The sequence below is a fragment of the Aspergillus piperis genome (genome assembly GCF_003184755.1).
Source record: "Aspergillus piperis CBS 112811 unplaced genomic scaffold BO85scaffold_19, whole genome shotgun sequence".
Taxonomy (NCBI): domain Eukaryota; kingdom Fungi; phylum Ascomycota; class Eurotiomycetes; order Eurotiales; family Aspergillaceae; genus Aspergillus; species Aspergillus piperis.
This window is the reverse complement of record NW_020291609.1, coordinates 167,249-183,670: the sequence shown is the minus strand read 5'-3', so window position 1 is coordinate 183,670 and position 16,422 is coordinate 167,249. Positions and strand designations below refer to the sequence as shown.

At 50.9% G+C, this 16,422-nt stretch overlaps 4 protein-coding genes across 4 annotated transcripts; 2 read left to right on the top strand and 2 right to left on the bottom strand.

The window, feature by feature from the left end:
• Positions 1 to 1,762: 1,762 nt before the first annotated feature.
• Positions 1,763 to 4,549, top strand: BO85DRAFT_427376 (OPT family oligopeptide transporter; the record flags this gene model as incomplete). The annotated part of the gene is made up of 6 exons (XM_025658150.1): positions 1,763 to 2,009; positions 2,058 to 3,470; positions 3,515 to 3,680; positions 3,736 to 3,808; positions 3,862 to 4,259; positions 4,317 to 4,549. The coding sequence occupies 6 exons, from the start codon at positions 1,763 to 1,765 to the stop codon at positions 4,387 to 4,389; spliced, it is 2,370 nt and encodes a 789-aa protein (XP_025512300.1). The 3' UTR covers positions 4,390 to 4,549.
• Positions 4,550 to 4,676: 127 nt separating this feature from the next.
• On the bottom strand, positions 4,677 to 5,815 carry BO85DRAFT_480351 (uncharacterized protein). The gene is made up of 3 exons (XM_025663003.1): positions 5,481 to 5,815; positions 5,036 to 5,417; positions 4,677 to 4,973 (listed from the first exon to the last, which is right to left on the bottom strand). The coding sequence occupies exons 1-3, from the start codon at positions 5,605 to 5,607 to the stop codon at positions 4,754 to 4,756; spliced, it is 729 nt and encodes a 242-aa protein (XP_025512299.1). The 5' UTR covers positions 5,608 to 5,815; the 3' UTR covers positions 4,677 to 4,753.
• A 1,657-nt stretch (positions 5,816 to 7,472) lies between these two features.
• Positions 7,473 to 11,977, bottom strand: BO85DRAFT_379076 (WD40 repeat-like protein; the record flags this gene model as incomplete). Its single annotated transcript, XM_025656325.1, has 3 exons — positions 7,473 to 9,410; positions 9,456 to 11,420; positions 11,480 to 11,977. The coding sequence occupies 3 exons, from the start codon at positions 11,975 to 11,977 to the stop codon at positions 7,473 to 7,475; spliced, it is 4,401 nt and encodes a 1,466-aa protein (XP_025512298.1).
• Positions 11,978 to 15,436: 3,459 nt separating this feature from the next.
• On the top strand, positions 15,437 to 15,907 carry BO85DRAFT_441330 (DUF3759 domain-containing protein; the record flags this gene model as incomplete). Its single annotated transcript, XM_025658803.1, has 3 exons — positions 15,437 to 15,449; positions 15,512 to 15,673; positions 15,729 to 15,907. The coding sequence occupies 3 exons, from the start codon at positions 15,437 to 15,439 to the stop codon at positions 15,905 to 15,907; spliced, it is 354 nt and encodes a 117-aa protein (XP_025512297.1).
• Between the last annotated feature and the right edge of the window lie 515 nt (positions 15,908 to 16,422).

Here is a 16,422-nt window from a genome sequence, read left to right as displayed (position 1 = left end):
CTGATTGAGTAGTAATTTTAGTACTTTGAGACTAGTTACTAGCTGACAGCCCCAGAAATGACGATGATGATAATGATGATAAAGTCTTACGCGGTAATACAAAGAACGTCAGCGATATGGAATCCAGCAATTAGGCTCGTGAGCGACATCTTGGCTGATCTCTTGGCTTTGCTTAACGACTCTTGGGAGTTCCCACGCAGCGGGTCTCGGATCCAGCCGGCTTGGTGACTGGCCGATCGCTGCTCGGACATGGATAAGTTCTGTTCCCCTTTTGCCCCAGTCCACGCAAGAATTTTTACTATAATTACGACTACTTCGAACTTAGGCCAGGGAAAATGGGAGGGTCACAGGGTCAACAGGGTCAAAAGTCCCTATCCCCATCGCTGTGAGTCCACAAGCCCCTGAATCCAGGGTCAAAGGGTCACCAAGGGTCAAAAGGGTCGTAGGGACAGGCAGAAATCAATCGGAAGGGAATTAATTGGCAATGGTGCGTGCCTCGGAGTTTAGGGCGATTTTCGGACAGCCGACACACACAAACCCCAACTGCGCCATGGTTACTCGTCCCGAGGGAGGAATTTCTCATTCCACGTGCCGTGCAGTGGACACATCACCCAGAATAAAAATAATCACAACATTAATGTTACAGTAGGATTAGAGGCAGTGTCAGGAACGGAAAAATGGAAAGGAAGCGCCCGCTGAATAATCTCGCATCCTTCGGTTTGATTGCTGTTGACGCGTTGCGGGCGATGATCCCAGCCAGTGGCCGCTCGGGTGCCACCCGACGGGTGATTTCATCCAACCGGTTGGTTTCAGATGCGCGGCCTTGGGGGCAAGACTGGTACGACTGGAGCAGAATGGACGAGTGATGGCTGGATGGGCAAAGCAAGCATTTTTATGGTCGGTGACACCACTGCCCACTCCTCACTCTTCTGCTCAGTCGAGTAGTGATCGGCACTGGACGTGCGGCCCCCGGAGATCCGTCGGACTGCCGATACCCGCCCATTCGGGTTAGTGCCGACACAGACAGAAGAGAGAGAGAGAGAGAGAAAGAGACAGAGACAGAGGGAGACAAGCTGAGGAATAGGAGAGGGATATGTGTAAGAAGCACCTTCCATTGCGTATGGTGTGTAGATATACTCATTGGGTTGAGCTCATATTTCTCCCACAGCCAATGCCACCTCTCCATGGTCCTCCATCGGCTCGCATCGGTGCAGACATATCCCCTGAGTGAAAGCCGACCGTGCAATGGCTGGACAATCGCCTTATCGGCATCTGCATGTCTTACAGCAATTCAATTCCACAAATGACAGATCAGGCTCGTATACTAGTGGGCCAGGGTTCTGGGGATGCCGGCCTTCCAGTGGTTTATTATTGAACCAACGTGAAGCGATGCCAACCGAACTACCATGCCCTTATCTCGAGTCCAATGAACTCGTTCGGATTGCGTCTTCAGACAGTCGGATACAACCAGTTTTACACACTATCTCAGCGTTTCCAGATCCTGCCTTATCGCGTCCTACGCTAAAAATGCTTAGCCTGCAGGGTTGAGTGCTTGACCTTGTGCAGAGAGACCCTGTGCAGAGCGACAGCCACTCCGCTCTGCAGCTCTTATCGTTAAGTCCCATGTGGCAACCACCATGTGCTGCTGCTCCTGCTGCTTCTACCAGTGAGGCTTTTTCCTGGGCTGGCCTCGTATATAATGCAGGCAACCCCTCCTGCAGCGTCGGGGGAATACTGTCCAGTCAGACCTCATTGAACGATCATGGAAGCCAAGTCAGCCAGTGTGTCTCCTGAGCAGGAGATACCGAGCTACAATGAGAAGTCTAGTCAGGAATCTCCTGCCTTAGAGCCTCAAGTGCTCGAAAAGGGGCAGACGGTGCGCATTGGTGAGGATGATGACTATGATAGCGACCAGGTGGTGAGCACGGCTCAAGATCTTGTCACCCATATCATCAAGGTCGAGGATGATCCATCCCTGAACCCATGGAGCTTTCGCATGGTCTTCTTGGGTAATATTGTCTCCGCTACGACGTGTTTTAATTGCTAAGCTCCTGTAGGTGCCGGGCTGTCCATCTTTGGCGGTGTGCTCCAGGAGATCTTCTACTTCAAGCCGCAGACCATCTACGTCTCGCAGGTCTTCCTCACGGTCATTGCCTACATCCTGGGAGAGCTCATGGCATATGTTATCCCTCGTCGTGGAGTCATCGGAAAGTTACTCAACCCGGGTCCTTTCAATGCCAAAGAACATGCCGCCATTTCCCTCATGTCCTCCGCCGCTACACAGTCCGCGCTGGCCACCGAGGCCTTGTCAGCCCAGCAACTCTTCTACGGTGGATATCCCAACCACGCTGCTGCCGTCTTCATCGTGCTGTCATCTCAGCTGATTGGTTTCGGTATCGCCGGTCTGCTGCGCGATGTCATCGTGCGGCCAACCAAGATGATCTGGCCCATGACCCTACCCATCAGCAGTCTGCTGGAGTCATTGCACAAAGACAAGGCGCAGTCTAAGGCACGGTTGAAGATCTTCTACATCTTCTTCTGCATCCTCTTCTTCTGGACCATCATCCCCGAGTACATCTTTCCCCTTCTGGAAGGTTTCTCGATCTTCTGCTTGGCGGATCAACACAGTCTGGTCTTCACAAACCTGTTCGGCGGTGCTTCCGGAAACGAGGGACTCGGATTTCTCTCTCTTTCCTTCGATTGGAACTACATCGCCTCATTGGGTTCGCCACTGTGGTATCCGTTGTACGCTATGACCAACAATTTCATCGGATACCTGGGCTGCATCATCCTCTTCATGGCCGTCTACTATGGCAATATCTGGCGTTCTCAAGACTTCCCGTTCTTGTCTCAGTTGCTTTACTACGGCGACTCCAACTCCACCTCCTACAATGAGTATAACCAGACCCTGATCCTCAACTCCGAGTACATTGTCGACCATGCGGCCCTCAAAGAGCAGGGTCTGCCCTGGCTGACTGGAACATACGTGGTCTACCTCATCACCTCCAACATGGGAGTGACCGCCACACTGACCCACATGCTGTTGTGGGATTTCGACGACATCAAGGTCGGCTGGGCCTGGGCTGCCCCTAGCAAACTCAAGAAGTGGCTGAAGCTGGAGACCTACAAGTTCTGGAAAAATCAGGAAACCCCCGAGGAACGTCTCGCACGACGCGTCAACGATGAAACTCTCGATCCACACTACCGTCTTATGCTGCGCAACCTCTACCAGGATACTCCTCTGTGGTGGTGGGGTGCTGTCCTGATTGCGAGCTTTGTCGTTGGCTTAGGCTGTTTGTATGCGATGAAATCTACACTGCCGTGGTGGGGATTCATCGTCGGCAACATTCTCACGCTGGTGTTTATGCTCTTTTTCGGTGCGCAATACGGATTGACTGGGTTTCAGTTCAACGTTCAGCCTATCTGTCAGATGCTGGCGGGCTACATGTTCCCGGGGAAGCCATTGGCTAGTAAGTGAACTTTCGCTCGAATGTCTAACCCAGCTAACGTGCAGACCTCTACTTCACCTGCTTCACCTACAACTCGCTGCAGCAGGGACAGGTCTTGGCCAAGGATCTACGACTAGCGCAACAAGTGCATCTATCTCCGAAGTGCACCTTCTTCGTGCAAGTAATGGGTTGCATCATCGGTGCTCTATTCAACTACGTGATGATGCTCATGTATGCTCCCTACCTCCCGATACTCGACTTACCCCCACTAACTCTATAACCCAAGCATCGTCCGAAATCAATCCGAAGTCCTGATTTCCATCGACGGCACCAACATCTGGAGTGGCGCCAATGTTCAAATAAGTCCCCCTACCCCATCCAACCATTTACGGCCAAGCTAACACCCCCAAACCAATTCAACAGTCTCGCCATAGCCTGGAGCATCGCCAACGACATGTTCTCCATCGGCGGCCGCTATGAATGGGTCACGATAGCCTACCTCGTCGGCTTCATCGTGCCGGTACCCTTCTGGCTCGCCAACCGATACTACCCGCACCCGATTTTCTCATATCTCAATACCTCCATTATCCTCTGGTACATGGGTTGGTTGTTCGTGGGGATTAACGCCTCCATCATGTCGTACTTCCTGCTGGGATTTGCGGCCCAGTTCTGGCTCAGACGGTATCATCCCCAGCTGTTTAATAAGTATAATTATATTGTCTCGGCGGCGTTGGATGGTGGCACGCAGATTTGCGTGTTTATTCTTACGTTTGCGGTGTTTGGTGGGAGTGGGGTGGAGCATGCGTTTCCGTGAGTGTCCTCTCTTTTGGAGATTTGAGAGTGTGTGAGATGCTAATTGTTGGATAGAACTTGGGCGGGAAATCCCAATACCAATATTCATAATTTGGATTATTGCAAGGTCAATCCGGCGACTTTGTAAGTGGGTGGCAGCTGTGCATGAGATGGTCATGTGCGGTATGTGCAGGATGAAGGGGTAGTGAGGATACCTTCTAGACTTTATGAGGTGAAATGCCTGCAATGCAATACGTTATGAGCCACTATACAAGATCCTGAATGGATGATAGCCTAACTATGGCATCATAGTCCCAATCATCCGTAACAAGCACTGCCTATGATAAATTTCGCTCGACTCGCCGGGAATGGCAACACGGAGATACCAATGTCCAAGCTAAACGAAACAGACTACGGGATAAAAGAATACATATTATGAAGCCGATTCACGACAATGAAATTGTAAAGAAATTCGTATCCTAACATATCCTTGATCTACATATATATCCAATCTACTCCTTCGCTCCCGCAAACGGACACGCCGAAGCAGTCTTCTCCTCGCCCTCCACCTTAGTCTGTTCATGATCCTTGGCAATCTGGCGGAACATCTCCAGCGGATCGAACCACACATCGATACGCTGCAGCTTGAGCGCATCATTGACCTTGGCGATCACAATACCCTGAATATCGATGGGTCCGCCGTGCGCGGCGATTTTGACCTTTTCTCCTTTGCTATATCATTATTAGCCCACATCCACACAGATCACCGTTCGGGAGGAGGGTATTGAACATACTCATTAAACCCAACATAATCCCTGGCCATAACGCCCCAGTGCCTCCACTTAAACACCACAACCGGCGGCCCACTATATACCTCCAGAACCTCCCAGGCAAACGTCGGCATCATGCGCTTAAACGACTTGTGGCTCGCCTCGAAATCATTATTGGCAGGATCGTAGTACGCACTCGGCGTGAGGAGGGCATTGTACGTGCCGACTTTCAACATGTGTTCGCCGCTCAGCGGGGGCCCGCCATTCAACGTGAAGTGGTATGTCTCGTGGTCGATGGTGCGCCAGTCCGCGAGGTTGGTCTTGAAGGACGCTTCGATTTCCCAGTTCTTGACGAGGTTCTCGACGAGGAAGGGGAGGCTGCCGGATTCGTGGGTCATTTTCTTGGCTGGTGATTGAGATCGTTAGTATCGGTACAAGGCTGTGGTTGAACTGGTAAGGGGTGTAGTACTCTCTTCGTAGTAGGCCCGGGTCTTGCTATAGTCCGGGGGACCACCGTGACGCCAGGCGGCGTCTGTGTCGTTGAGGACCGCATTGGGGTCCAGAACGTAGTCGGGGAGTCCGGCAGCGTCGCCCATTGTGTGGTGGTATATGCTAGTGGAGGTTTGAAGAGATTTTGAGTAAATAACCAACAGGGGTAGATAGCCAGACTATATACTTTTGACCCCAGGCTAGAGTCTTGTCAGTCTCCGCCTCTCAGGAGACGTGGCCTATAACGGTGGCCTCGGTTTACTGAAGCCACTGCGACAATAGAATGCACTAAGTTTGCCTAGCAGTGGGGGTGTCAGCCGGCTTAAAGTCTGATTTAGTGTTGAAGATAGCGCACATGGTCTATCTATCTAGACCAGTTGCAAAAACGGCCAGGTTGCAGCCGTTTGCTATCGCGCTGGTTTAGTCTGCGACCGGTGGTGGTAGTCATTTGAGGAGCAAGAAGCAGAAGACTGATGGGAGGGGTCGGAATGCATTGACCAGACAGAGGGGCCATTGTTGTTCATGGTTACACTGTACTGGGTCTTTGTGGGAACCATTGGATCGATGGATCGTCTTGGCCTCAGCTCGCTGTCTCCATCCGAGGCTGTCAGCCCCAACACCATACCAGCCCCGCGGTGCGAGGAATCTGTCTAGTCAAAAGGATAAGTGGGCAAAACCACTGATGATACTCATGTCGATCACCTGCGACTAATGAAGAACTGGCATTGTTTTCTTTCTCTCAGTGACAATGGGCAGAATGTTATTGTATCGTCCCAAATCATGCCATTGTCGCGTGTCTCCGACGGGGTTGCCTGCGATGCAGGGGTGAGATCTTAGGTCAACATCCGCGCTCCAATAAAGCAATCGCGCTTACACATCGTTCCGCACTTAACAAGCCATGGTGAGTTCTGAGAGGCACGTTTGGTCGTGGTGGATCAGATGTTTATAATAGACATTTCTAGGGCGGCTGGCCGGTTTCCCGCCGGAGTCTGGCGGATAGAGCCACTCTCATCCCCGTGCGCCCTAATTGGCACATCGGCGTTGGGTGGAGATTCGGCCGACGCCCTCGTGGCCGCACAGAACTCATGATTGGTGGTAGGTTCATATCAAAATAGATTGAATTAAATTGCTGGTGGTTCGTTCTCACCACCACACAAGGGGTTCTCTCATAAGCAGAATGTTACGAGCTTGTCGCGTACCTTTTCTGAGTCTAAAACCAACAGTGATAGCTGATCTGACATCTGACCAAAACAAAAACCTAGTGTGTGTCTAGTGGTGCTAAAAGGAGTAAAGAGCGAATTCAATTACTTCCTACCGCGTTTGATATTATGGTTAAGACACAAATGGCTACACAAGCACACCACGACTGTTCACGGACACCGACTCTCACGGAAGATAGAATGAACAGTATTCTTAAGGGCTCCAAGGGAAGATATCTCTCAAATCGCTTCAGAGCTCAAGGCTCCACTCAAGCTGTATAGGCGACGGCGGGTTTCTAAAAGGCGCGGACAATTCATCAGAGAAATCAGCCGTGCTTAGATTTAAACCAAGAAGATACTGATGAGGACGAATTCAAGGGCTACATGGCTCCCTAGAAGGCCGTTTTTAGATCCGACTACTATAATAATCTATACATAGTCGTCTGGGTAGCCAAACTCTTTCCAATTAGTTCTAATTAGTTCTGTCCCGATCTTGCCTCATCGTTCAAAACTGAGTGTAACACCACCACTATCACCATTCCCCACAATAACCTTGGTCTTCAGCATGGAACTAGTATATCTTACTCCTGAATCATTGCAAAAATGACTATAATAATGAAATGGGACACAATATACAGTATAATGAAGCATAGCTTGACATTCAGGATCAGCACTAGTAGTGAAGCTCGATGCTACTTCTCGCTCCTCTGTCTTGTTTACCCCGGTGCAGTGCCTCTAATTCGAGCGCGAAAGCCAGCCACTCACCCCCTGAGTTACGAACGAAATCCAAATAAACCAATCTTTGCCCCTTGGAACCCCAGAGGTCTATAGGCTACAGCCATAGTTTTACCATGGATGGCCACATTCCCACGGAAGTTTGGTGGCAACAAAAACTTGCTATCCCCTTGGAGATAGACCCACCCGTCCTCTTGGACTTGTATATCTATTTCGGGCTCTACAGCAGCAGGGGCGCTGCAGAGGGACGGTAGTAGGTCATGGATTTCCATGTTCAATTGCACGTGGTGTCCATCTCTAGTAAATCGAAGAGCGGATAGAGGGCATTGGCTGTCGATTCTTTGCACTTCGCTGCCAGATGTCGGGTCCCAGATTATGACTGTTCCCTTAGGGTCGCCTGATGCTAGCCATTGCCCATCTAGTGAATAGGCTAGGGACCTGATAATCCACTCATGACCCTCGAGTGTCCGCTCCAGGGCGCCAGTACTTGAGTTCCAAATGTTGACAGTTCTATTTTCGGAGCTGGTTGCCAACCATCGTCCATCTGGTGAGAAAGTCACTGCTGTAAGCGCGGCCGTATGCCCTGCACACGTGTGCTGTAGGCAGTTGTCTGTTTGCTCGTCTATCATTTTCTCCAGGTCCCAGATCTTGAGGATATTGTCTGTCCCAGCTGAGGCAAGCCATTTCCCGTCCGGTGAGATGTCCATGTCCTCAATTATGTGGTCATGCGCCTTCACCGTCACCCGCGTGGCATCGATCGCTTGGTTGTTGCGCATGACGTCCAAATCCCAGATTCTGATATTTAACCCTTTAGACACAGATGCCAGCCATCGTCCATCTGGCGAGATTGCTCGTGGTGACTCAGACGTAGGATCGAGGGGCCCAGTCCCTGTATCATTGGGCGCGGTGTCTAGGTCCCAAAGTTTGATCAGATTGCCTGCGGAACATGATGCCATGAGCTGGCCATTGGGTGAGAATGCCAGACTTTGGGCACTCCAGAGATGGCCTGAGAAGGTTCTTTGCAAGGTCCCAGTTGCTAGGTCCCATAACCGGATTGTCCTATCGAAAAAGTAGCTTGATACTAACTTCTGACCATCTGGTGAGAATTTGACTGCCCAAGCCCTATCCTCGAGGCTCCCCAAGGTTTGCTGCAGGACCCGATTTACTGGGTCCCAGACTTGGACAGGACCAGCACCGGATGCCAGTCGGCCATCTGGTGAGAAGGCCACTGACTCAACCACCAGGGTCGTCCTTTCAAATGTATGTTCTAAAGCGCCAGTTGCGGGGTCCCATATCTTGATGGTTTGGTCGTCGGAACCGGATGCCAGCCATCGCCCGTCCTGGGAGAGGGCTATTGACCGAACATGTCCCCGATGGCCTTTTAACGTCATAGGCAAACCTGTCGTAGAATTCCAAACCTTGACAGTGCTATCACCAGAACTGGAAGCCAGCAACTGCCCATCTGCGGAGATAGCTACTGACCAGACAGGGCCCTCATGGCCTTCCAGCGTCCTCAGTGTTTCGGTCACCAGGTTCCAGAGTTTGATGGTCTTGTCTTCTGAGCCGGATGCAAGCCACTGGCCATCTGGTGCGAATGCTACTGATAGAACCGAATTACGGTGCCCCACGAGGTTGTGCTGCAGTGTACCGGTCGCTGTGTCCCACAGCTTGATTGTGCGATCGCCGGCACCGGACGCCAACAATCGACCGTTTGGAGAAAAGGTTACTGTCCGAACAGGTGAACCTTTATGTCCCTCAATTGTTTCCAATTCCGCGTTCCAAAACTTTTCAACTTCCGGCATACTGCTTAGCCAAGAAGGAAGGTCAAATGTCTTTCGGATGATTGACTCAATCGGTGCAAACATTAGCCCCGAACAGTATAATTGGAGCGGCGCCAGATCAAACATTCGTCGACATTTCAGGGTAAACCGCTTAGCATCGTAGAGAAACGCCGAGAGCTCAGAGCTATCATCACCCTACATTTATTAGTCCTGCTTGGGAGCAGCCTGATGGGAATGTACCTTGATCAGTGACGCTACCATCTCAATGTTCCGAACAATTTCAAAAGCATATCCTAGGACGCACATTACTTCGGCCCAGTGCAGGAAGTGCTCCTTCAAAAATGAATAGACATTCGTCATCATAGCTGCAGAGTCCATGGATTGCGCTATATGGCGTGTCCAGTATCTGCAGGAATATTCGAGCTCTCTTGGTATACAATCGCTGACAGAGCGCCCAAGGGTTTCTTCGCTGATATTAACCCTCTTAAATCCTTCATATGGCAGATTGCAGATGTTCTTCTTCAGCCGACGTCGCATAACGTCGAGACATTTTCCCGCCAGTCCTTGATGCGCCTGACCCCCATCAACCCAGAATTCTGTCTTTTCTCGGGTTGTCGGATCAAGGAGAAAGTCTCGAAACGATAGATGCAAAAGGCCCACTGGCGCAGACTCGTCCTCCGGAATATTCAGCACGGCATGCAGTCGGCTGAGTCGAGTGCTTATTGCCCTGGTAGATATGCCAAGAAGCTCCGAAAGCGAAAGAACAGAGAGTGGAGCTTCCAGAATAACAATAGTACCAACCACTTCGTGGAATTCTTCCACGATCTTTTTTCGCCGTTTTTCACCGTGCGTCGAGAGTTTGTGTAGTATCGGAAGATAAGTTCCGTCGAGCTTGGACTCCTCGTTCTGGTACTCAAGAATTTCCGAGAGGCTCTCAACGGGGTCCAAGTCATAATCTCCAAAAACACGGCACACCGTCGCAGCGAAGATGAACAAAGGAACCGACATCTTGACCAGAGCATGAAATTCAACATCCCCAGGCCAGTCAGCTGGTAGCGCACGCTCCTTAGCAATTTGGTCCAGTTTGTGCTTTAAGAATAGTGATATATCGTGCTCAATCACGGGCTGGGGAATCCGGTGGAGAACAAGATCCCGGTGATTTTCTTTGACTCTGTCCTCCTGAAAGCCGAGCTGTATGGGTAGCTCTGGGCGACTCGTGATGAAAGCATGTAGCTGAATAGACTTCGATTCTTGAAGACGAGGAAAGAGTCGCAGTAAGAGGCGTAGGTCTTGCTCGTCGTCACACTCGTCCAATGCGTCGACCACAATCACGAGTCTTCTCATATTTGGGCTTTCATCCATGCCACTCAACGGCTCGAGAAGGAGCTTCTCGAATTGGATTCTGAATCCTCTCTTTGAAATATCCGGATCATCTTCAATGGCCTTCGTGACTCCAGGTGCAAGGCTGGGGACCGCAATGATGAGTTGTCTTGTGATCGTTGAGACGAATCTCCTTGCACTACCACGGTCACCTTCACCCCTCTTGAAGAAGTAAGTCGCTCCTAGCTGGCCCTTATCTTGAAACCTCCTAGCTACAGATCGTGCAATGGTTGATTTCCCTGTACCAGCCATTCCGTTTAACCAGAAGATACATGGACCGTCTGATGAACATCCCCAGTCATTTACTTGCAGAAGAAGTTCCTCCCTTGTGCCGGAAAGGCACTCCTCCTCATGCTGATTATGGTATGAGTCGAATGAAGCCCCTTCGGCATCTGGTAGGTTGTAAAGATCGAATTTCCGATGGAGGTCCTTCAATAGAAGAATGAATTCGTCTATGCGCCCGAGCAGCTCTTCTGCTTTGGCTTGACTCTGTAGGTGCTCATCGTGCCTGACCCATTGACGCAGCCTTGTCTCGTCACTTCTGATTGTTGCTTCAATCTCTTTCAACGGATGGCTGGTTACGGGAAAAATACTCTCCAGTAACCTCTCACCCACGCTGGATCGTTGCATCCGATAGACTTGCGCTGTATATCGTAGGATTCCTTTGTAGACTTGGATGATGGCAACCTCAACCTTGTCTTGCGTTTCATAACGGCTGTCATGATAGTGCTCCTTTTCAATGAAGGCACATCGAGTCAAAACGTCCGTCAGGAACTCGGCCGATTGAAATTGAGCCTTTCGTATTTGATGATGGTTGTAGGTTATCTTTTAACGGATTTTGTTAGCTTCCACATCATCTTCGGTGACTCCAGCAAGACACATACTGTCAATCCTAGCAACACAATTCCCCAGGCAATTGATGCCGAGCCAGTCTGATCACCTGCCACAAGCACATTTGCGATCCCTCTGAAAGACAGTGTAGCGTTGAGGATCTTGTGGGCCACGTCTCGAATGTTGATATCGTCCTTGCCTGCGCCCTTCCTGATCTTCAGTCCTCCTTTTTGATACTCTTCATACTGCCTCTTTGTTGCCTCGATAACATCATCCACAATCTGGAGTGTCTTGCTACGTTGTATGGAGGGCTTTTCAATTTGCTGCATGCCTGCGAGAACCCCTTTGTCCGCTGGACTCAGTTCCTCGTAGGCAATCTGCCACAGGTCGGTTACCTTCATATCCCCTGATTGCTGCTCTATTTCAGGGGACTTTCCAGACTTCTGAACATCGTAATGTTGAGTATTTGGCCCGGGACACTTCACAACAGATGTATTCGCATCTTCCCCTCCCTTTACTCGCCGCCAAATTCTCTTTGAATAGCGTTTCATGTTGGGGTTTCCTTTTGGATGTAATGTGCACTTGCAATTGAGTTAATATTGGTGAAGTTCAAATGCAAACCGGAAGGCGTGGGTGAGGCGGCGTCTTAAGCTGCGCAGCCTCCGTACGCGCCGAGATGGCGCGCGGCTGAGTAGCGGGGTAGTTGGAAACATCCCTGTTAGAGAGAAGAGAATCTGCATGGCGATAATAGGAATATAAGCAACGCTACAATCTATTGGCCAGAATGAATTTAGGAGGATCTCTGCCCCTGTTCCTGTCGCTGTGATGCGTTTTCGAGTCGCTCGAAGTCAGCAGCATATTGGTTGCCGAGTCCGCATTGCCGCAAACCAACTCCTATGAGGTATTTGACAATTTCGGGGTGTATACCGTCCCTTAATAAGTCACTGGCCCTTTCTAAAGGTTCTCTAAATGCTCGCGGGTGGTGAGGAGTCCCTTGTTGGTATTTCTCTCCCTGTCCAGCTATCGGCCGACCAGTACATGATGGAAGGGAACCGCCAAGGTGTGATCAGCAGAGGGCGCTTAAATTCTAACCACAATATACTGCCGGGATTCTAGTGCAATAGGCCAATGCGCATAAATTGCAGCTCTTCGGATGAGCAAGAATAGCTTGTCAAACTGAACATGGTACTTGTGACGTTGGACTTTTACATTGGTACCCAGTCATCGTACGGTCTTCGATGCCTCAGGCAGATATGTCAGGCAACTTGGGCCGGAAGAAGATTGAGCAGGCATCATGACAGGGAAAGTAGAAGCATCACCATATTCTCCGGCTAATAGACATAATGAATTGTGTCTACAGCTTGGTGAGAGTTGTATGGGCCAGTAAATCAACCTGCCCAGTGTTACCGTCTAGGTCGAAGTTGACAGTTGTTAGCCTTGCAAAAGAAAAAGCGGAAAGATAAGCGGTGACCTGGCTGGTATTACGCCTCCCATTTTAAGACCGCTATGCTGCGCATTGCTGATAGCTACTCGAGGCAGCTATCTTCCCTCTCAAGTAATGTTTTACAGGAGGCTCAGGGTACCATAATCAGCATAATGACCACGAGTGTATTTATCAAGAATCTGCTGAATCTTTCCGCGAGCGACGAATTCCTGATCTTTATGTGTGTACTCCGTACCCTGCCTCGTTCGAGCTTTGCCCCTTCCTTTAAAGAGTTGAGGGCCGTAGCCGCCGCAGCGCCCTCAGCTGACAGGCGCAACACAACCGCTCAAGACTTCTATCAAGGTAATACCACGCATGTCTTATCGGCAAAACTATTTACGGCGTACAGGGGAGTGTTTCATCATCACTGAGAAATCTGGCCACCTGGAAGTCTGAACAGTACGTACATCCAGCTCCACCACATACCGCAGGAATAATGCTTAATGGCGCTTAACGCCGTTTTCGACTCATGAATTCTAGCGATGACGGCGTTTACTAAGTTCCTTTGAGGTTCGCCCGCACAACATACTGGGATGCTGGGAGGGGTTTCATTACGTTGAGGATCCGACCGGTCTGATTGACCGACTGATGTTGCTAAGGACCGGGCGGATTAAGTATGCGATGAAGACCAGTAGCGCCTCCTGGGTTGTCAAGTAACCCTTTCGACGGACAAGAGCTCTGAGGTTCTGCGGAGCAGATGAGCCCGCTGTCTGCGCAGTCTAGAAGAGACATATGAGACAGTCTGGCCTTAAACCCACCAGCAATCATCATGCTATCGACTTAGAGTTGATCAAAGTGGGCATGCGGACGATGATCCCTCCCAAGGTAGTGGGGATCGGGATACTGATTTAATTAAATGAGATGTTTTGGCTTGTGTTGCCACCGTACGATGATATCGCCCTTCCGCCCTTCACAATCGACGTCCCGCATTGAGGGCGCAGCAGTGACGAGCTATCTCACGCAGATGTCATGATGGGGACGAGAGAGTGGCGGTGTAAGCCCATGTTGGGGGCTTTGCCGGGTCCTCGGACATTCACTAGCCACACATCGGGATAATTGGTACACCGCTTCCATTATTTTCCGTCTAGTGGAGACCAACGTGGGAAGTTGGAGAGACGCATCCAAGCGATGGCGGATGGAGACCATCGGAACTTTGTACTCAGTACCCAATAATTGGCCAGCTTCGACCAATCAGAATCCCGCAATGGTTCCGAAACGGCCATCGTCCGGCGAATTCATTCGTCCAGGTTGCTGCTGCAGATCTCTCCCAAAACTCAACGCCTTATCCAGTGCCGATCCTCACTCCTCCCTCGTCCCCATCACATCAGACATAGGGGTGCGATAAGAAGCCTTGGTGGGAGTCGTCGCTCATCTATCTGAGACCAGCCGAAGAGAGCATGGCACCACTTCCAAAGCATCCCCCGAGACTACGCCGGATAGCCCAGGCGTAATGGCAACATTTCCCGCATTCGAGGGGCGAAAACTCCACCGCGGCCGTGAGGGAAATAGCATCGCACCTTTGCGGTGAGGGTCTGGAGTCAAAGGATGAAGACTACCCCTGAGTCGGATTAGTGGATCCGATTGTCATCGCCTAGCTAGCGCTAGATAGCTCCGGCATTCCGTGCGCCGCAATCCTGTACGTACTTTCAATTTCACCTCATCCGAAGGCGTTGTGGCTGTGTCACTGCTGCTGTTACTGAGTACTTCGTCATAGTAGCAGCTGCTGGCTCCGAGACAATGACATACAACATATGTTCTCGTCCCGGACCAGGTTATCCCAATTCTGCAGTCATGCTCTGGGGTGCGGGTAACAACACAGGTGCCACGATTGCTTGAAACCAGCTAGTCTCAGTTAGGCCCGAAGAAGGAGACGTGTCGGACTAGGAAACTACTGGGAGAGTTTATTGGGGTGAGGTCGCTTCTTCTGTCTGAGAAAAGCGCCTCAGTGCCGATGGAGTAAGTGGCTGATGTGTTGGGTCAGTGGCCATTCACAGGTGCCGTCATCCCGCCGAGGCTCGATTTAGCAGCACGATACCGACTAGTGGACTTCAGTAGTGATGATAGTTAAGTGGGATTCTCGCGTATTTGGCAACAGAAATGGCTGTCGAAGTCCACTATCACCGGGCAACCAGAACACCAACAGCCACTCAAGACTTAGCAGGATTCCCACTGGAGCTTGTTTCGACTTAGCTTCCGCCTCATGTCCAATCACCGCCTGACAAGAAACCCGGTCCACCCCATTTGGTCCCCCACCATGAGTCCCCTCCAGCAGCCCACTCATTATACCTCGCGTTGCCCCTCCATTGCCTCTTTGGGTGCGCCGGGCAAGCCCCTCAGACCGAGATCTCAGTCGGCCAGGAAGATGATATCATTTACCCCTCCATCAGGGGAACAGAGGGGCCCGGAGGTAGGGTCAGCTCAACCTATATCAAGCCCTCCCTTTCCCCCCCCGTTACCTCTTCTCTTTCCTCATCCACAAACATCTCTTTTCTATTATCCCACATCACTTCACTACATTTTAACAATCATGGGTTGGTTCAGTGAGTACACCTGCACACCACACAATACATCTATGTGCCCGTAGCTGACGGAATCTGTACAGGCAGCGACAGCGAGCAGGCTCAGGCCGCTCAGGAGTTCCGCGAGTTCAACCCCGAGGGTGAGGTCACTGAGGAGCACAAGGCCAAGTTCAGCCACGAGCTCATCGGTGGTGCCGCTGCCTACGAGGCCATGAAGGCCTACGAGGAGCACCAGGAGAAGAACGGTTCGTCCAACCTCTTATCTCTTCCCCTTGATACATAATGCTAATCTCCTCTCAGGCAAGCCCGACAGCCACGCCCAGGCTAAGGAGATCCTCGCCGGTCTCGCCGGTGCCTTCGTCGACCGCGAGTTCGAGACCAAGGGCCTCGATGCCTACGACCACTTCAGGGAGAAGCGTGAGGCCGCCAAGCGCCACGCTCAGGAGCAGCTTGAGGAGGCCTCCGCCCAGGACTTCTAAGCGATTTGAATATGAGTTGGACGCACCTATCTGTTTATGATGTACGGTAGTGTGTATGACATGAAATAGAATATACCACCAATGAACAATCAACAACACACTTTTTTCCATTGTAGGACAATATGCATGCGTAGATTTCAATGTCAATACGAGTAGATAGCATCCTCCATGAGGGGCACTCTGCAACGTGGCAGTCGACGATCACAAGCTAGCATTCCACTGCAGAAGCACAGAGGGGCATCAGTGGCTTAACACGGGCTGCACTCCGTCGTCATCGACTGCTGCAGCTCACCAAACTGGGGAATACCTTTAGACAACAGAACCAGCGTATCACTAATTTTTATGCACCTTCAGGTCAATGGTAGTTATGTTTAGGTAACCCTTGTACAATATCCCTGTCGGTATCCCTGCTTCTTCTTGCAGGGTCTTTGTTTTTCCGGATATGTAGTTCCGACGAGGACCGCCGCGATGGGATTTGCGGTGCCGGTAGCACTAAGTAACACTAGCACCGACCG